General features: G+C 40.2%; 2 protein-coding genes across 4 annotated transcripts in view; both read right to left on the reverse strand.

The window, feature by feature from the left end:
- cpne4a (copine IVa) overlaps positions 1–4,416 on the reverse strand; it is a 45,045-nt gene extending 40,629 nt beyond the window's left edge. For both annotated transcript variants that reach the window (XM_053674810.1, XM_017453564.3), the window contains exon 1: positions 4,092–4,416. In XM_053674810.1, coding sequence (XP_053530785.1) covers positions 4,092–4,100 — 9 coding nt within the window. In that variant the 5' untranslated portion in view covers positions 4,101–4,416. The remainder of the gene's footprint in view (positions 1–4,091) is intronic.
- Positions 4,417–6,445: 2,029 nt separating this feature from the next.
- cmtm6 (CKLF-like MARVEL transmembrane domain containing 6) lies at positions 6,446–20,203 on the reverse strand. Of its 2 annotated transcripts, none has more exons than XM_017453566.3 (5): positions 20,054–20,203; positions 18,262–18,406; positions 11,970–12,146; positions 11,403–11,501; positions 6,446–10,235 (listed from the first exon to the last, which is right to left on the reverse strand). In XM_017453566.3, exons 2-5 carry the CDS (start codon positions 18,391–18,393, stop codon positions 10,074–10,076), a joined length of 570 nt encoding a protein of 189 aa, XP_017309055.1. In that variant the 5' UTR covers positions 18,394–18,406; positions 20,054–20,203; the 3' UTR covers positions 6,446–10,073. The 2 variants fall into 2 exon arrangements, with proteins under 2 accessions (XP_017309055.1, XP_017309056.1); XM_017453567.3 differs by lacking the exon at positions 20,054–20,203 and adding an exon at positions 19,717–20,021.
- Between the last annotated feature and the right edge of the window lie 1,674 nt (positions 20,204–21,877).

The following is a 21,877-nucleotide window of genomic DNA, read 5'->3' on the forward strand; positions in this document are numbered from 1 at the left end:
TGTGGTTTTATACACTGAAATACACTGAAATACTTGCTAAACAAACTGAGATTGTTGTGGTGTGTGTATTAATAATGCATGAGCGTGCTCCCTGAGCCTGCTGCAGCTGTCAGAGGTTTCGCCATGTTGTCACGAGATCGGCCGAGGTTTGAATCCTGAAGATGTCGTGTCTGGGAGTCTTTTAAAAAAAAAAAAACCATGGGAGCTCTGGGAATAACCGCTCTCTGCGGTTACGGAGTTTCCCGATCTGATCAGAGGTCTGACCAGATCACAGGTCTGACCAGATTTTGCAGGAATTAATATTAATTTCCATACGCACGAGGGCTACAGACTGTGGGCGTGTCTACATCAAATCTCGAAAGTGTAATATAAGATATATAACATCTGTATTCTTATAAATGAACGCGGCACGAGCCGGGCTCTATCCGGCATCACACGTGACCCAGTATAGCACATCATACTTGTATCTGTTTATAGTCGTGGAAAATCCATGAAACTACTTCCTGTTGTCACTTACGCTATAGCAGCTACAAACACTCGTTCCCTCAGCAGCCCTCTCTTTATTCTCTCTCTTTATTCTCTCTCTTTATTCTCTCTCTTTATTCTCTCTCTTTATTCTCTCTCTTTATTCTCTCTTCAAGTTAATAATGTAGAGAAAAAAATTACCATAAATTACTACAAAATACAACAATATTTTCCACAAATCTGCACACAAAATCCGCCAGATTGTCTATATTTAAAAGCAGACTAGCACACAGGTGAGGTAAGGCATTTAAAAGCAGAGTGTAAGGAATAAAATATCTGCTGAGATTGGCTGCGTTGCCAGGTTTGGCATGTTTTCCTCTGGGTCTTCTGGTTTCCTTCCACCTCCCAAAAACATGTCTGACTCTACACTGATAAAGTAAATTATTTTCCTAGAACAGTTTCCAATTTTTATACTTTTGTATATTTATAGCTGCGTTTTTAATGAGGGCAAAGGTGTAGAGATGCTGTCAGGAAATTTAAGTTGTTTACTGTGGGTTATTCGTACTGGGCAATTTATTACAATTCATTACAATTTATTACTACACTAGACAACCTACGTAATCCTAACAGCAGAGCGATGTCAGATGAACTGTCATGAACTGATACGATGTCACACCCGTAGCGCACACGTGAAGATGAGCCGCCTCGCGCCCTGCTGTGTTTTTACACTAATTAGCTGTCATTTCATCACGCTGCCAATGAGGAAACACCGACGCTGAACAGCAGCTCAACACATCATCTGAAGAAGCTTCCTGCGAGTAAAATGAGGCTCAGCTGGAGAAACATGAAGGGGGTTGTGGGAGACGAGCACAACTCCACTTCCTGAGGCGTTACGGCGAGTCGATCCCTCAATTTCTCCCTGTAAATCCTTTCGGAAGACTATTACCTGCATGCCGAGGGAGAGAGAGAGATTCCCACCACACGTCAAGAGGGAGATAACCATCCACTGCTACAGAAAACACTCTCATTTACCCACAATGCACCTGTCAAAGTGACATGGAGTAATTGCACAGGCTTTAGAAGATTTAGGCTTCATGTTGGGATAGTATAACTGTCCAAGGCCTCCTTCACTGAGACTGACAGACACTTAGGCCACACCTACTTCACTGAGACTGCCACAGAGACCACACCTCCTTCAATGGGACTGACAGGGAGGCCACACCTCCTTCAATGGGACTGACAGGGAGGCCACACCTCCTTCAATGGGACTGACAGGGAGGCCACACCCGCTTTACAGGGGACAGGTTCAGAAGTTCAAAGTTCATTATTTTTAAATTAACAGAGAAAAAAAAATCTTTTTAAAAAAAACCCTACCATACAGCAACAAATGTCATTTCACACATCTAAATATGCTCCTGTCTTTTTAGGCTTTAAGAAAACGGGTTTTTTATCTTTTTAAACCTACGCTGCACTGCACACCAGAGCTCAAGAGGAGGATTTCTGCCAGATTTGGCGTTTCAGCCTGTCAGAGAGGAGGAGACGAGGAAGTGGATTTCACACGCCATCTCATTAGTCTTAAATCTGCAAGTGTGCGCTTATTTACTGGGATTCGATCTATTATAATTACAGCAAGGACATTAATAAGGTCTCAGGATCCTCGTCAGACGCCTAGCTCGTTTTCTTCCTCAGGCAAGACAATTAAAGAGTACTTATTGTGCTTTATGAATGGCAAAAGCTTCCACAATCAGATAACTAATGTGTGTGTGTGTGTGTGTGTGTGTGTGTGTGTGTGTGTGTGTGTGTGTGTGAATGAGAGAGAGTGAGAGAGAGAGAGAGAGAGAGAGAGACCCAGAAGCCTATAAAATCAAAATAAAAGCCAACTAGGGACATGACAGAGGCTCTGAGCAATAAAGCACAAAGGTGAAGCAATTAACCTGCGCAGCTCAGGATGTGTGTATAAATAAACAGCTCGTTTCCTGTGTGCTAACATGCTAATGGATCATCGCTGAGCTTCACAAGATGTCTCTACAGAAATAAAAAATTAAGTGCATGTGGGAATTATGCTTTACAGATAAATGGGTTAATTAGAGACCCAAACGTTAACGCAGGTTCATGTAGAAACTCAACACCTGAGAAACAGGAGGTAAAACTGGTGTAGAAGCCATTTCAGACACTATATACAGGTAGAGACATAGAGACGACACGCCCCTTTTACTGAGACTGAGAAACATAGAGAAGAAGAGAAGACATACCCCCCTTTCACGGAGACTGAGAGACATAAAGACACGCCCCTTTTACTAAGTGATGGACAAAGAGAAGACACTCCCATTTTACTGAGTGATAGACACCTAGAAGACACGCCCCTTTTATAGAGACTGGTAAGCATGAAGAAGACACGCCCCTCTTACTGAGACTAATAGTCATAGAGATGCCATACTTCTTTTACCAAGATTGACAGGCAAAGAGAAGCCACACCTCCTACACTGAGATTGATAGACATAAAGAATATATAACTCCTGTTACTCAGATTGACAGACACATAGACCACACCTCCTTCACTGGTTGCCTCTGCCAAGAGGTTAAGACTTGGCAATAAATGGACCTTTCAAGAGAATGACCCCAAGCCTACACCCATAGCAACAACGAAATGAGGAGGAACACAAAATCTATTCCTTACTTCGCCGAAGTTACAGATGTTACTTAAGAGTTTAAAACAGAACTACAAAAAATAAAACTACCCAGCATTCCCGTGTGTTGAGGCTTAAAATATATCTCTCTACATGTATTATTCACGGTCCAGTCTTACTCGGGCTGAGAGGGGGCGTGTCCTGGGGCGTGTTAAACATATCAATCTGAGGTAACCCGTTTCTGTCCCCATTACGCCAGCAAGCTGTCGAAATAAATGAATAAATGAATAAATAATGACAGAAACAACGTCAATAAAGATAGATTAGCTGTTCATTGTCAAATTTGTATCATGTGACGCCTGAAGTAGCCTTAAAATGCTTCAATAAACGCTTTAATAATAAACCAGCTAGTTAGCTAACAGCCGTGACGAAGCTTCAGCGGTTACCTTGACAACCGCTCACCACATACTACATAGTATACTAACGTACTAAACAGTGCAGGGTACCACAAGTACCGTACTAACCCGACATACTACTTAGTACGATAGTGTGTGTTGCCTGTTTAACACCTGTAATAGTTTTCATTTAACAAACTTCATATATAAATATTAACACTCTCCCCGAGCTCGTGAGGATTTCATCAGTGAATGTGTAAAATGAACTCAAGTGAACTTTAAACTTCATTTAAAGGCTAAATTACTTCACATACTGCTTAATATACTTCGTATTCTCAATGTATACTGGGGTTATATTCCTCCGTTGATTATATTCTAATGCAATAATGATCATATTTAACAAGTAATGAGTGTAAAAGTTCCATTTTAAAAGTTACAAATCCCACTCATTTTGTTCCCCACAGAGTATTTCCATGTCTTAAACATATATCCAGGTCATATACAGTATACTCTATATGCATCCTACTACACACTGTCATTTAAGAGGCAGATTATATTGCAGGTCTCCATTGAAAACAAACAAAAGAGAACAGGTTCAACTTACCTTAAACATGGAAGATTTAAATCCAGGCAGTTGATGGTTTAATGAAGAAATGAAACAGAGGTAAGTGTGTAAACGTTTCCTCCATGCAGGCAGTCAATCTCCATCCTGAGCTCAGGTGTTCAGAAGCGGTGCAGAGGAAGCTAAGAGGAATAAAGAGGAATATGGAGGAATAAAGAGAAATAAAGAGGAATATAGAGGAATAAAGAGGAATATGGAGGAATATGGAGGAATAAAGAGGAATATAGAGGAGTAGAAGAGGCTGAGAGTTTTCTGCACAGAGTGTTTGGTGTTTCTGCTCCTCTCTACACTGAGCTTTAAACTGACACTCCGGACTGCTCGGGGTTTTATTATAACCTACTGCTGCTGACACGCGGCGATATAACCGGAGAAACAGTGACATCTAGCGGCCAGGGGCGTTACTAATATTCAAGCTTTGTTGGGGGGTGGGGGGTGTAGGGCTCTATTTTATGCAATAGATCTAGTTTATTAAGAAACATGAAGTAACAAAGTAATTCTATGTAACCTTATCATATTCATATATATTCATATTTATACATTATGTTATACATATGTAGTCATAAAATTATAGCGCGCCGTTTGTAAAATGTTGCACGTTCTAAAATCCTGCTCAGTTTTTGCACATATAGCATTGCCAAATGTAATAAATTAAAAATAATAATAATAATAATAAATGCTATACAATTTTTTACATTTTGAGAGAAATTCGTATAAATTAATGCACTAATGCAAAAATATTTTTTTTTAAATAATAATGTGTTAAATGTAAATGTTAAATATAAATTTAAATCCTAAATGTTAAATATAAATGTAAACGTTAAATATAAATGTTAAATATAAATTTAAATCCTAAATATTAAAAATAAAATAAAATCCTAAATGTTAAATATAATTGTAAACGTTAAATGTAAATGTAAAATATAATGTTAAATATAAATATAAATGTTTTATCTAAATGTCGCACACGAAAACTGAATCTTAAGAGAAAATGCGGCAATTGGTCACGCCCCCAAGTGTATGACGTCATGGAGAAGGGCCCGCTCACGCTCAGCCACATCAGGCAGTTAACACAAATTTCAAAATGATTTAACACAGCCATGGCCAGTCATTCAACCACGGTAGATGAAAAGGTTTCAACCTTTTTCCTTTTTTTTTTTTATCTGGGTATAAAGAAAGACAAGGTTGGCTACCAACCTTCCAGAATTTGACATCTATGAGGACAGATTTGTTGGCCAAACTTATTTAGACTACATTAACCTCAGCAGCGATTTGGAAATGCAGTAGACTTCTACACAATATCCTCTCCATAATACTGCCATCAGCAAAACTGTTATATTTAACAATACACACCATGGTTGAGAAGTCAGGGCACATGGACTAGACCATGCAGACTGAGAACCTGCTCAGCATGAGGGAAAATAATATTAGAGTTTAAAAAGAAAAAAAAAAAAAAGTTGTAGCTTTTGAAACTGAACATAATTTCCAAAGAAAAATACATTTCTTTTATTCCACTGGAAATCAGGCTGTTCAGCTGTGCCTCTTTGTGCAGGTAGAGATTCTCTAAAACATCAAAGACACAGAAATGCTGCCCTGTTGTTCAGTTAGTACTTTTTGTACATGTTCAGTTATAAAGAATAGTTGTTTTCTTTTTTAATTATATGTCAGTTGTGTTGTTTTCACCTTTTCACAACTGAAGAGCATGCGTGCTGAAAATGCTGATTTTGACCTGTAGATGGCAGCAGATTTCCCATCCGTCTCACACACCGAAGACAGAAAACTCTTTTTATGAGCAGCTAAACCTCACTGTTGATCATTTCCCTACAGCCATACACCAGAAGTGTTTCACTCTCCATATAACTTGCCAAAGACTTTTTTTTTCATTTTGAAAACACCAAATCTTACTTCTTTGTTTATAAATACATTTAAAGATGTTCTCACTTACGTTAGAGCTTATAATCGTTTCTTCAGGTTGTCACCAAGAAATACTTTCCCTCGATGAACTGTTACACAGCACTGGCGCTGGAGACTCCTTTCCGTAAATGTCAAACGCACGCATTTCTCCTTACAGAACACTTCACCACCTTTTTTATTATCAGAGGAGCGTGCGCTGTACACGTACCTGTGAACGAGTCGTTACCATAGAAACGATAACGTATCAGAACGAGCGCATCGATATAAACCTGCGCTACTGATTAGAGCCGCTTTTATAGAAAACTAATCAACACCTCCTCTTCTGACCAATCACGATCCAGAACTCAACAGCGCTGTGGTGTAATTACTGATATTTGTAGTCATCTAGTCACATTCTCCCTCAGATAAGCTTTTCTTTCAATGAAAACAGTAAATATAGCCACCTTTATTCATATACATGTGACTACAGAAAATGCACACAGAGAATTCTCAAAAAAAAAAAAAGCATACCGTGTTGTAAATGATCACAATATTGATGTAATATCGAATATATTTATACTTCTCTCGTCGTATTTACACCGCTCACACACTTACATTTCCCATCTAACATCAATAATGGTATTTAACAGATATCTATTAAAAACGTTTTAAACAAAATCAGAGACACAGGAGTGTGTGTGTGTGTGTGTGTGTGTGTGTGTGTGTGTGTGTGTGTGTGTGTGTGTTCCCTGGTGTTTTATTGCATAATGGTTTTAAAAACGAAATTTTAAAAACATACACATAAGTTTAACATTCACACAGAGGGAAAAAAAAAAACACCATTAAGACAATGATTAATTACTGATTAAATGATTCAACTGGAATGTGTGTGTGTGTGTGTGTGTGTGTGTGTGTGTGTGTGTGTGTGTGTGTTGCAGAGTTCAAAGATCTTTGGTGATAATAAATCTGAAGTGTGTGTGTTACTCTCGGACCGCACCGTTAATAAGGAATGTTAATAAGGAACGATAAAGCATTAAGAGCGCTCTACGCTTGTTATAAAAGCTTAATACGGTCATTTAGATTTATATTTAAAACGATCTGGAATATTTGAATAATTAACGAGCACTATTATGGAAATTGCTGGAAAAATAGGAAAGTGGTCGTGCGCGTCGGAATATTTTTTTCTTTTGGACAGAACCGCAGTCCGTTTGTGAGGGCGGGCATTTTAAACAAGCCAACGGCTGCCCCCACCACCACCCTGCCTTCCCCACCACCCCCCCGCCCCCGCCCACGCCAAACACACACGTCCATTGATTATCTTTTCTACACTTTTTGTATTTTCACTCAGTATAAAAAAAATTTTTTTAAAAACACTTCTCGAAATGACATCAGAACTACACGTAACCGAACGAGGCATCATGGGAACGAGAAAGGACTCTCTTCTCTTAAGACCATATCTATAAGGAATAAAAACATCTGTACACTCCTGGCCAGCTGTTTTCACGCTCGCTCACTCTCACGCTCATCAGAACCACAGGACAGAGCGATTAGGAGAGATCTGGAGTGAAGCACGGCGCAGAAACATCGTTGTGTCCGAATCATTCTGTGGTTAAAAACTCAATAATACTCACAATTACGTAGAAATAAAGTTCGCAAAATGACACTTGGATGCGAGACTGATTAAAGAGGCTCTGGCGGTGGGATCGTTTGCAGCTGGATTGAAAAAAAAAAAAAAAATCACGCTCACGCTAGCAGTGTCGAGGAACATTCGGAATGTTGGATGTTGGTTTGTTTTCTGCTCTCTATTTTATGTAATTAGCCGTGATGCGGTTCCTCTGACTAATCCCACGTTCGCCCCAGTTCTCTCTCACCGCTTCACTTCCTCCTCCTTAACCCAAACTCGGAGAGAAAACTGAGAAGTGCAGCGTACAAAAATTAACCTCCATTTTTAAATACTTGCGATACAGAAACGTAGATTAAAAGGCGCGTATATACTGTATATGTTTCAAAAAACGTGGTACAGGCCACGCCCACATCTCACAAACCTGGAGCCACGTCACACTAAACCAAGATCTATTACTTCCTTTGGGATTTGTATAAGTTTGCACTCTGGTTAGTCGTTTTAGAGAATTTAAATATAAAGGACTCCGGGTCCAGTGCTGTTTTTAACACGACCTCATCGACTTCCCTCCTTCGCTTCCTCTCGATTGAGTCCCTGCTGCATCTCAAAGGTATATAATGAATGAAGCAGCCTTTATCAGCTCAGCGGATGAGTTAACGACATCACGGTGGACTTGAGAGAAATGTAAAGAGAAGAAATGACACCCTTAACATCTCCAAAGTACATCCGATTAGCCGTGTTCGAACTGGGATACTGCAAAACGTGTCGTCTGATAGCTCGGAGGAAATAAACAGGAGGGAATTGGCTTCGGAGGAGTCGCTCTCTCTGAAGAGTTCCAGCATTTCACTACGGGAAAGTTCTGCTCATCCGTACATTCGCTGCAAGTGTGTACTTGACGCGACATCGTGACGGGAAGCGACGGGAAGCGACCGGAAAACAAAAACGTCTTTCTATTCAGGGGTTTCAGTCTGTGCCGTTTGTGAAGGAGTCAGCTCTTTTAGGTGAACGCTGAGAGCTGAGCGCGATGTTCTGCCAATTAGAAAGTAGAGTAAGAGGTTCAGCCATAGTCAGGTTAAGAAAAACAATCAGGGGTTTAAACTATGACAAGGAGTCATTTGAGCACCAAAAGAGTCGACTCGGAGTCGAAATGATCCGATTCGCTTAGAACAGAACTCCTAAGCCGTTCACACTAGCAGACGAAACTAACTGCGGGTAGGAACTAAAGTTGTGAGAGAGGAAGTGAGGAAACGTCGGACCACACCCGGTGTAGGATTGGTCCGAGGAATCATTCGAGACGATCGTTTGGGTCTGTCGCTTCTTTAGAGCGGTATATTAATTGTAATTCGATTAGAATTGAGAAAGTTGCAGTTCAAACGTCACTTGTTGCTGAAATCGTGTCTCGCGCGTTCGCAGAAGACGAACCTTCGCCTACAGCTCTGTCCCTCGCTATTGTGAACGCAGGAAGTCACCTGGTCCCGGCCGTTTGATTTCCGGGTTCTTGTACAAGCGGCAGCACAAACGCTTTCGAGGAAAAACTCAAACGCCTGCATCTCATGTTCCGGTTTAAAAAGCAACTCAGAAATAAATCCAATACTCCAAAACGTGCACGCTTCTATAAATCCGATACTTTTTTTTTTTAAATACTAACACCATTACGATACGCACTTCATCACGCGACACGGTTTTAAGGAGGCGGTCTAGAAAGACTCCTAGAAAGGCATTCGCTTGTGAAGTGAAGTGAAGCTGGTGCACGCGGTCAGATTAGGAAATATTCACACTGGTGACGAGTGTGTGAATGCGGGATGGAATTTAAACCACTGATTAATATTAAGCCTACTGTGAGATAAAAGAATCTAAAAATGAAAAGAAAATAGTCAAATGATCCGACGTTAGCGTGACATCGTCTTCACCCTGTAACACGGGGAACTGCCGGGCACACGTGACGCTCCTCTAAAAGGAGGGACGTCTTTATTTCTGCGCTGCCGTAGGAAGCTTCCTCTCAGGTGCACCGCGGGGAACAGTGCAGATCAGCGGGAGCGGGAGCGGTCACCAGTCTGTGCCGTTGATTATCAAATACGATTTAGTACACGTACGCTAAAAGGAACGCATCGTCGAAACTCGGCACAAAGATTTTTTTTTTTTTTTTTTTTTTTTTTAAAGACACTTAAAAAAGATCATCCATTGAAATATTACTTCCTGAAACGTCATGATCGCGAGAAAAGTCACGCTTTTTCCTCTGCTAAGGCGTAAAAGCATCATAAATATTAAAACCGGTTCAATTTCATGCGTAAAAAAGGACGTGATGCGTGAATTTGATGGGGGAAAAATAAGAATAAAACAAACCAAAGCTTGATAAATTAAACGGTGTAGCGTTTGGAAGTGGAGCAGGTTTAAAACATCAATTCAGGGGCGGATCACTGTCACGGACGAACGGGGCGTCTTTTCCCACTGGATCAGTTGGTACCGTTGGAACTGTTGAGTTTCTCGATCTCGGTTAGCGGTCCAGACGAAGCCACCGCCGGCTGTTTCTTCGTACCGGAAAACGGGAAACCCGTCGTCCTGTAGAAAACGATCACATCGACGAAGAAGGCGGAGGCGGCGAGGAAGCCGAAAACCTGCGGGGACAAAAATAAATAAATAAATAAATAAATAAATAAATAAATAAATAAATAAATAAATCAGCTGTGAATCTAATCAACGTGTTTTTCTTTAATTATTTCTTAATTTTAGTCAGTTTTAATCTTTTGACAGAAAAAATAAATATGTAAATAAATGTACATTTTTATGTAGGTTAGATTTAAGTCCACAAAAACAATTTCATACGTTATATAAATTAAAAATAAAAACATGTATATTTACATTCAGCTGGTGAAACTCGTACCTTTTCAAAAGTTCATAAGATCAACCAGTAAAAAGGGGAAAATGTCAAAAAGTTCAAAAGTTCAATTCAAATAAAAAAAATTAAATTAAATAAAAAAACATACACAGTACTGTGCAAAAGTCTTAGCACCATAGTTTTTATACAAATTTTGTTACAGCGGTTTATTTTATAACTTCTGAATTATAGTCATTTAATATTTCCACACGTCGACTTCCAAAAGTTAAAAACATCACAGAGAAATCTCTGTGAAGAAAGCAACCTATTACAACACAGACCAGGTTTCAGACAGAAAAAAGAACAAAGGATCCAAACTGTCCCCAAACTGCGCAGAGTCTACCTGAGGATACCCATGTGTAGAGGTCGGACGATTGAGTGGTTTTACGGAGGAAATCGGGACGATAACCGATTGCTGGAACTATTATGGGATATCGGCAAAAATCTACACCGAAATCTCCGCAACGTCCGCTGTCAGTATACAGTACGAGAGCGGCCTCTAGAGGCAAAATAAAAACTAATCTCTGACCAATTTTGGTGTGCTATTTGAAGTGTTTTTTTTTCTATTTTTATTCATTATTCAGAGTGCTACTTTTTGGTTCAGTTTGAATGTATATCTTTTATTTCCTTTAATATTTATTAATAGTTCATACAGATATAGATATGTAGATAGGTAGACAGATAGATAGATAGATATAGGAATATTTATTTCATTTAATAAAAGTACTGTATATTTTCACAGTCCAGACAGAACCGCTTTTATTTTTGCTTAAAAAATGCAGAAATGTTTCATGTCATTACTTTTGAAGGCGTCTTTACGTTACAGCACTTCTTGACCCTTTTGCACAGCACTGTACTTTGGTAGTTTGGTGTGGTACGTGAAGTGCGAAAGGGAAAGTCAGCGTACCACGGTGGCTCTCTCCATTTCCGAGCCGCTGTTATGTGCTGAGAACGCGGCGGAGGCGATGATTAAAAGCACGGCGATCAGAGCCGAATATACGAAATCCTGCAGGACAAACACAGGAAGAACAGGAAGTTAACGTTTTACTCCAGAACACGACGACTCTGATTCAGGTCCCTCGCGCCACAGCGCCGCTGGATTCTGGATTGTGATTGGTCAGAAGTGAAGGTGGTGGTGAATTTTCTGGCAGTAGTGCAGCTGAAAATCACAGGATTCATATTAATTAAAGTAACATGACAAGCTGGGTTTTTTTCTTCAAGCTAAGAGCAGCTATAATATAAGTGACAACCGGAACTAAAATGAACAAATTCATTCATTTAAGCTAAAAAGTTTCTTCTAAAGTTCCCTTCCCTTTTTATTTTTTTTAACAGATTCTTCATACTCTCTATAAAACAAAGACAGATTTATTTACGGTTTCCCAAATCCAGCGACTCCTGAAATTCTCCCCCGGGTCACGTGATAAACTCCGGCTGCTGAACTCGTCAGTTAAAACACGGCGTTAATCGTTCTCACCAGTTTGGGCCAGCAGGTGACGCCGACTTTCTGGTGCATCGGCGTGGAGAGGAGGATGAGGAAGAGGAGTGTGAAGAGGAAGGCCGTGCAGCTCACAAACTCAAAGAAGTAAAGCGCGCTGCAGGAAGTGCAACTGTTCACCGATTCCTCCAGGAAGAACGCCACGAAGGACAGGAGCTGGAGGAGGAGTTACGGGGAAAACAAACAACACACAAACATGAGAAACCAGTCAATGTACACACAACACAACAGGTTTCCATTCACGATTCAAACACTTTTTTGAAGAATTCTGTGTTTTGATCACGGGGAAATCCTGAATCTGACTTAAGAGAGAAAATAATTCACACACACACACACACACACACACACACTTATTATTATTATTCCTTTTGTTAATTAAACTGAAAAAATCTTTCATTTCTTCATTTAAATGATTATTTCTTTTAATCTTTCATTTCTCTCTGGGATTAGTAAAGAGATCTGTCTAAATCACATCTCGTCTTTATCAGTTTACATTTACGTTTATTCATTTAGAGAAGCTTTTATCCAACGCGACTTACAAAAGAGAAAATACAAGCAAAGCGATATATCAAGCAGAGAACAATACAAGAAGTCGAGGTAGAGTCGAGGTGTAAGAGGAGTACGTTTTGTTGGGGTTTTTTGCTGTTTTTTAAAAAAAAAAAATTAGGGGTTAGTTAGGTATACATTTATTGAAAGCTTTTACACCTCAAACAAACAAAAACTGTTTTGTGATATTTACTCTTTTTTTTTTTCCAAATTTCATTGCATAAAAGCACAACGGACACCACCCTAACAGAACATTAATCTACTTCACCCAGCAGCTTCAGGTCCTCTCTAGATAAAAGGACAGGATTTTCCCCACTTCATTATCCGAAAACTCTGTTCTTGGTTTAACTCGACAGCAAGTTTCTTTATGAGCGTAAATATTTATTGAGGACATGTGAGACAGGTCAGACATGTCAGACAAGTGGAACGTTCCCTCACACACCACCAGGGGGCAGTGTGAGCTCAATGATCAGCACCTCAGCGGCTCCATTATAGTCCACACCTGTCTCTCTCTCTCTCTCTCTCTCTCTCTCTCTCTCACGCGCCAAAAAAAATAATTATGATAAAAAATAAAGAGTTTTTTATTCAGAAAACAAGGCAGAAATGTGTGACTTGGCCTGTTTGAGATACAGCTTCAGGGAAAACGCAGAAAAATGAGGGACATCAGAGACCACAGTGGGGACAAATCTTACATAACAACAACAACGCCACGCTGTAGGATATATATAGTGTGTGTGTGTGTGTGTGTGCGCGCAATTTTTATCAGCACCAGAACACAAGGCAGTGCTAATGTACAATTCATTTTTTCCTTAAAATTTAAAAAGAAAAATATTAAATATATTAAAATATATCTAATATTTATCTAATACCGATTTGATTACATTTTACATTTATTTATATTGTAATTATATTACATTTGTTGGTTTGTTTGTTTCGGCCCCAAAAAGAGTTTTACACTTGTAATTTAAGGACTGAAATGTATTACACTTACTAACGAAAGACACAGAGAGGTTTCCGGACAATAAACAACATTCAACGACAACAACAAAAAGAAGTAGTGTAGATAAACGAGTAAAATCTGCCTCTACGGGTTACACAACTTTCATATGAATAACAAACGACAGAATTAAAACGACTCGACTCCTTTAAGACAGCAAACGAGGACGTTCACGTGGTGAACAGTGAAGGTAAAAGACAGTAAGCGTGCACACACTGTACACACACACACACACACACACACACACACACACACACACACACACACACACACACAGTGTGTGTGGTTTAAACTAAGGAACATTTGCAGGTTTTCCGACTCATACAGCTTTGAGAGAAACCTAGCTTGCGCCCTCTCACCTACTACACTAATCCCCCCCCCCCCTCTCTCTCTCTCTCACACACACACACACACACACACACACAGCAACTTGAATGATCCTTGACATACACACAATAAAACAGAGCCATTCAGAAAAGCCTCATTAACTTTCATCCTGACTCAGAGACGGTTTTTTATTTATTGTGGTTTCAGCTAAAGAAAGGGAAAAAAAAAATCAACGATGGACGAGTTTAACACACACACACACACACACACACACACACACACACACACACACACACACACACAGCTAGAGATATATCTTACACATCTTACAAAACCGCAGCTTTCACACAAATACCACATCCATTGCCAATATAATATTATACATATAATCTAGTAGTATATTTATATAAAAGTACAAACCTAATAATAAAACAAAACAATGCAATCAAGTCTCTTTAATTGTGGGAAAAATATCTTTTCCAAATCCAGTTCCAGCCGTTTCCATTTGTTACAGGATCGGACCGAATTCATCCCGTCCTCTCCGCGATATCTGATCCGCGGGTTGTTGGGATCGGCCCGGTATCGGTATCTGTCAGGTATCGGTATCTGTCAGGTATCGGTATCTGTCAATTACTCCTTATTATCAGATATTTCTAATTATCTCAACAAATAAACTTTATCATTTGTAATAACGAAGGTCTGTGAAACAGAACCCGCGAAAATGCCGTCATGCTACACGGGTCACGTTCCCAGGTTCACGTCGCCCCGGGGTGCACAAATATTTGCACATGAGTTTAAGAAAGTTAATCCGTCACCTGATTTCTAAATAAAACTACATGCATCTTCCAAAGAAACAATCTACAGGAAACAGACAGATAGACAGATAGATAGATAGACAGACAGACAGGGAGACAGAGAGACAGATAGACAGACAGACAGGGAGACAGATAGAGAGACAGACAGGGAGACAGATAGAGAGACAGATAGACAGACAGATATATAGACAGACAGATAGGTAGACAGACAGATATATAGACAGATAGACAGACAGATATAAAACTCTATGCTTCTTTTCCAAAAAGAAAAAAACAAAAAGAGAACAGCAATATTAGTAAATCTTTTTAAACATTTCAATACTAGGGCAAATGGAGATAAAGTTCTCAGTAAACAATGGTGTCGTCACGTGAGAACGTGAATACGAGTTTAATTCCTGGCTCTGATAAACATTTCCAGGATCTTCAGACGGGAAATACCAGACGGGTAACTGTGAATTGATCCTGGAATAATGAAAACGAAGGTGAAAAGCTAGGGAGTTTCCCCACACACACACACACACACACACACACACACACACACACACACACACCTGAGCACTCTGAACATGCCTCCTCTGCTCAGCTTTCTCTGAGCGTGTGATTTCAGCGAGATGATTTTATTACATCACGCAGCCGAGGCGCAGGACTCGGAGACCTTTATTACGTGTACGAGGCTCTTGTTACGTTTTCACGTCTGCCGAGAAGCGTCACCGTAACGGCGTCGCGCTGCTCAGCACATTCGTTTTTATTATTGTCGATCGTAACTGATGCGTCGTGGTCGTCACGGTTCCTCAGAGTCGGGGTCGAGCGTCTTCACAGCAGCACGACAGAAGCGAGATCATCAGGGGATTTAATATCATCATTAAAGTACATTTCCCACATAATGAACGTAACTTAATGGCTTTCTTTTTTTTTTTTTTAAAGCAACATACAATAACAAAAGAAAGCTGTGCAAACACATGATGTTCTGTTGCATATCGATGATTATACCGTTACATCACGCAAGTTTAGAGCGAGATGAGCTCTGATTGGCCGAGCAGAGATGTTTTTAGAGAACTGGGAATATCTCCATGGCACTCAGAAGGAGAGACGCAGACTTTTGATCTGATGTCGTTACTGAGGATTGCGGAACATCAGCGAAACTCATTCCTCTTTACATTTACTGGTGTACAGGATGTCCATCTTTTTCATTCTGACTGAAGGGGGTCTGGATTTTAGGATAGAGTTTAGTGGAATAAAAGGGGAACTAACTTCCCAGAGATGCACATGGTGAAGGGGAATTCCTTTATATTTTGTAAGTAAACTGTCCCATTGTGTGTGTGTGTGTGTGTGTGTGTGTAAGAGATATGTCCGGATCGTTATCGTCTCTATCACAAGTAAAACCTGTTATTCCACCCTCATCACGGTCCTGATTGGCTGTCTGGGTTCTGTGTCCATCATCAGAAAGCCCCGCCCCCACCGCATGCCCCTTCAGTGCACCGTATTATCGAGCTAGCAGAGCGGCGATGACTCAGACTTCATTTTAATACACGTTAATACATTGGTTTTATGCAAATTAACTATTTTTATGCAAATTAGTTACATCTAAACTTTGGGGGGGGGGGGGGATTTGCCATCCAAAATGCAAAACAGCAGTCAGAGTGGTTTAACCATCTTTTTTTGCTGTTGTTACTCCATGTCGTATTAAAGTCTTCTTCTTGCAGTGCTTGGCTATTCTGGATTTTACGCTAATTAATTATGACACAGTAAACTGATAGTAAACCGATAAATCCAAACGCTCCGGAAACTTCCTCGGACGCAGGAACACGGTCACGGTGCTGACATTGAACACCCGCTTCAGGTAGAAGATTCATTCTGCCGTTGCTAAGCGCTATTAATCTTGCTGTGGTTTAAAACTACAGGCTTGGACGGCCATGACTGAGCACAGTTCGGTCATGTCTCCGCTCAGACACACCTACTCGAGCAGGTTAGTGACTAATTAACTGAACAGGACTCAGGAGTGTTCCAGTGTCTGTAAATATCATGACAAATATCATGCATCACCCACATGTCTGAAAAAAAACCTAGGTTTTTTGGCCATTCTGCCAGCCACACATCAATTTTATTATTTAGCTGGATATTAGTTAGCGAACGCAGAAGCGAACTGTTCCCTGGTCCTGACACAACGAACAAACAGGCGAGTCAACATCGGCCATACTCAAAGAATCATCTTCGTTATTTGAACTCACAACGTAGGATTCCTTTAGTTTGTTATCAGCTACCGCTAGTAGCCGAATCCTGTATCCTGAACGATGTTCATACCGATAGCGTACCACAGCCACAGCTTAACGCTATGTTGTCGTGAATCGTGCAGAGTTTTATTCATGCCCACAGAGCAAACAAGCCAAAAGGTAAATCCACAACTGCCAACGTTCAAAAAAAAAAAAAAAAAAACAGATCGTTCTAATGATGTTAGAATAATCTGAAGCGATGGGGAGACCTTGTGATTGCGTGCAGAACAGAATTCCTGAGAACGCGACGGTGGATGCGAGTCATGTGACGGATCATGTGGTGGTGTTTGTGACAGCGAGTGCTGAGTCTGTAGCAGAAGTGGTTAGCAATCATGGAAAATTCTAGGAAATGGACTTTATGTTGTGAAATTAGCTTGATAGACAAAAAACAGGTCTTTTATGTTGGATGAGGGCTGTAATGAGCTGTAATGAGACCATACACAGGAAAGGAAGTCACATTACGCCATTTTATGACAAGGATGCTGATTAGTGTTTGGTCCCACCCTCAATAACCAACGCAATAGAGTCATCAGACCATCTAACCCGGCCACCCCATTGTAAACGGTCCTGCCTGGTGGGTTTTTTTATTTGAAGAAGTGAGAACAGAGAAGTTCTTGAGAATTTCTACTCAGCGGTTACGATAAAGACGATTTCACGGTATTCCAAGCCACACCCGTGATTTCCTCTTCACACCACCTGCGGCTGATCTTCCTGTAATCAACTCCCAATCCATCAGCGATTCCACACTCACACCTCCAGGACTGTAAAGATCAGTGGGGTTCCTTTTCTTTATTTCAGCACGCTCAGCAGCTAAAACTTTCGCACAGAACAAGATTACCTCCAAACTTCACAAATGGTCTTTTCTTCACAAGACAACCAGGAGGAGAAGTTCATGAAGCGTACACGCTAAACAAAACACTATATTAATAATTCTTAGCCTCACCACAGTTATAAAAAATCAAATTAAAACAAGCCCCCATGATGCCTTCATTACAAAACCAGTACTAATGACTAACGAATCTCATTTCAGCTAAATAATCAACAGCAGGACAGAGGTTGTGTTCCAAATTGTAATTTCGTGATCAGCACGACCTAGTCGCTAATCTAGGGAACAAAATAAGTGGTTTTGTTTGGTTTAACATATAGTTTGTTCATCGTTTATCAGGATCCATCCCAAACCACACGGCCTAATCCCAATACAGGCCTCATAAACACCATCACCGGCCCCGTGTGGCCGCATCCCGACCCACATGTTATTCGCTGTAACTTCACAAAAACGCAAACTTTAAGCTTGAAGCCATTAAGCATTAACTCACCACTTCTGCGATTTTTACAAAAAATCTGATAAAGTCCAGGTTGGGGTTCGGTACGATGAACCATCTACGCGAGCCTGCCGCTGGAGCTTCTGCGGTGGTTGTGGTGTTATACACCGAGTCTGCGGTGGCCATCGCTGCAGAAAATCTGACAGGGAAGAAAAAAAGAAGTGCTTTTAGCTTAGCGCTGTAGCTAACCGCATCAGTGTAGCATGGGCACCTTTCAAACAGGGTCAAAAAAAATTCCCATGCAAACACAATCGACATTTTCCAACATCTCGGAGTCTAAGAGTTTCTCAGTATGGCAGAAACCTCAGAACTATAACGTTAAGTCTTCGTTTCGAGTCAGTTACAAAGATACCACTACGTCGGACGGTAACGTCGATGGTTCGGTCCGGTTTCCGACGTTAATCCGACTTTACACTCTTTGTAAAAATGATTGAAGTTTTCTCGGCCCCTCCAAGGTTTCACGAGCGCAGAAACGGACGCAAAATCAAGGAAACTCGGCAATATTCGGAGGAGCTCGCGATTTTCCGAAATTACCACAGATTCGGGCCGAGACGCGTCACGTGGTGTCGTCACGACGCGCATTCCATCACAGTCGTCTCCGATTCACGTGCGTCGAACACGAGGACAGCTAAAAGCTCCCGTTTACCGACAAACCTCACTGCGAAAGAGCGTGCAGAAAAATTTCGTGCGATTTCGCAGAGTCGAGCCGTTTTGCTGCAAAAAAAAAGGCAAAATGAACTCCACAAATTTTTTTTTAAAAAGGCACAACAATCACAAAAAACCATCAAGAAATCCTGTACGACTGTTCTCCCACAGCCAGCTTCATTTTTATTAATTAGTCTACAGCTAGCTTACGCCTGGCTTCCATATTTCGCAATCACCCAACAAGTGTTCTCACGTTTTTAATCAGTAAACGCTCTGGAACTTAACAATACTTTCTACCTTCAGTCTGGGAACAAATTCCGGTTGGTATTAGGTCCGTAAAATATCTGCACGATAGAAGAAAAAAAACTACGTAAACTATTTTTTCAATGCTGTCTTCGGAGATATTTTCGAAAGCACAGAAACGTTCTTTCTTTGAACACGCGCAACACTTTTATTTATTTATTTTCCCGAAAACAGTGTGGAAGGAGATTTATTTATTTACTTACTTACTTATTTTAAACAACACTATTGCGTCACAACACGTACTGCTGTCTGAACTGGGATTGGTTAACGGCATCTTGATTTCTGCGTTACTATTGGCTAGTTGTATAGTTAGTTGTATAGCTACGGGACTGTGTATGAACTTGACCTCATTTCAGTACAAATTAGTTTTAGAAACTCAGAAGTAATTAGTAATGTCTGAGGGGTGCTAACAGGGGCGACATTTTAGGTGGCTAAACTCACTAAAAGTGAATTAAACAACACATCCGTTAGTAGCTCAGTAAACAAATCAACAGCACTCACGGGGAAAATCCGCAGAAAAAGACTTCTTATGGTCACAAAAAGTTGACAGCAGACGTCGCGGAAGTGAAGTTAAAGTGTGTCATTAAGACCGTGAGATGCGACCAGATGTAAACAATCGGTAAATAAAAGGGAATCAAACAAAAAGTGACAACCAGCAGGAGAACAACGCCACAACGCCACGACGCTACAACAAAAAACCGGAAGCGAAAGTAAAGGCGCGTGCGTACGCAAAGCAACTAATACTCACAAAAATCCGACTTGCGCGAGCAAATATCGGACTGTGCACTTATAAATAAGATGCAGAAGGTGTGGAGGATAAAGCTGATAAAAGATTTACCTGTAGTTTTTGTCTCTCTCACACACACACACACTAACACACTAACACTAACTCTGTCGCTCGCGCTGCTTCCGTGCTTCTGCTGTTTACCGTAAAGGACCGTGAAGTTTTCCCCTTAGAGCTGGGGATCTCCTTCAGTCTGTCTAACTAACACACACACACACACACACACACACACACACACACACACACACACACACAATCTGTAAATAAAGGTGTGGTAAACAGCGTTTACTCTTCTGCAGCTTTATTTATCCTCAACTTTGTCATAATGATAAAACTGAACCATGTCCATGTCCCCATGCAGGGTTTTTACTACACAGTTAAACTGTCCTTAACCTTAACACGTCTGGGACTAAACAACGTCCTTTTGTCCTTGAATGTGAAATGAGGAGACGAATCAGTTAATGTTTGTCCTTAAAACAAACTCATGTGCCCTAAGGCTTAAAATGGAAAACTATGCGGAGACTAAACAAAGCCTCGAGTCTAAAACGGAGGGAGTTATTATGTCCTTAAAGTGTCAAACTGGGCGGGAGACTTCAAAGAAATGTTGTAAAGTCTTGTGTAAATATAACTCTAAAAAAGTTATATTTTCAGATTGTCCACAAACATAAAAACTATAGGCTTTGAATGTAAAAAACGGTGGAGATTACGGTGATAAAAAAAAAAGAGCGGGATGAATAGAGGTGTATCTACAGGACAGGCAGGTTCCTGGGTCCCCACTAACCAAGAGGCCCCCGATAATAATCAGAAATGTTTATCTTACAACAATGTGCAGCAATATCTCAGCAGCCTCCTGATCTTCTCTCAGGACTTTACACTCCTGCAAGTACCGGAATTCTGTCTCTTTCTCTCTCATCAATCAATACTTTAGGTTAGTTAATAAGTTAGTTAATGTAAAAGTTAGTTCGTTAACTAGGCCCTATTTGTAAAACACCATGAAGCTGTGAAAAGTAAACGCTTTGTGTTCTGTTAGATGTGTTTTAAATACTTTTCAATGTACATTGTATAATTATATCTGTAGGAGCCTAGGAACTATTTAGTTTGAATGTTTATATTTATATATGTTTATGTAACATTTAATGTGTTTTTTCCCATAATGACGTGACGACGTGGGCTTGACTTATCATGTCTAGGTGTTTAATTCAAGCGGCAGAAAGTGTGTGGGGGGGAGGGGGACCTCCGGGGTAAGGGACATCTTTCTTTATTCGTTTTTCTATGTTCTTATGATTGTTTTCAATAAAGAAATGAAGTATTCAAAACACGCGTGCACTGCGTTTCCTCAACAGGAGGGTCCCAACTAAATCTCTGGATAACATGAAGACATAATAACAACACAAATCTGTCAGAAGGGCCCCACGCATTTATTGTGCCTGGGGCCCTCACATCATCTACAGTAGGCTCGCCTCTTGGGATGAATTATGTTAATGTCCTTGAGCATAAAACGCAACTTTTGCACTTTAACTGTAAAAACTGTGACTAAATGAAGTAAATTTATCCTTGTTCGTAAAACAGATGAAAGAAGAAGTTATTTTCTCCTCAAATTTATAATAAAGAACCGATTGAAAAAAAAAGTCTTGTAAATACATTTCTAATGGAAGCACTAAAAAGATCACTGGGGACTAATTATTACTAACTTGTCCTTGAAACCAGTGAAATTCACATTCCTTTTGCCATAAACCTGTAAATGAGAAAACAGAAAAAAAGATTAAAATGTCAGACTAAATAAAGAAAATCCTTGAAACTAAAATAAAGAATAAAGTAATTCATGTGTTTAAAAATAAAATGACTTTTAGAACTGGAGAATAAATACAAATGTATTTG

The sequence above is a fragment of the Ictalurus punctatus genome, chromosome 23, assembly GCF_001660625.3.
Source record: "Ictalurus punctatus breed USDA103 chromosome 23, Coco_2.0, whole genome shotgun sequence".
In the NCBI taxonomy this organism is placed as follows: Eukaryota; Metazoa; Chordata; class Actinopteri; order Siluriformes; family Ictaluridae; genus Ictalurus; species Ictalurus punctatus.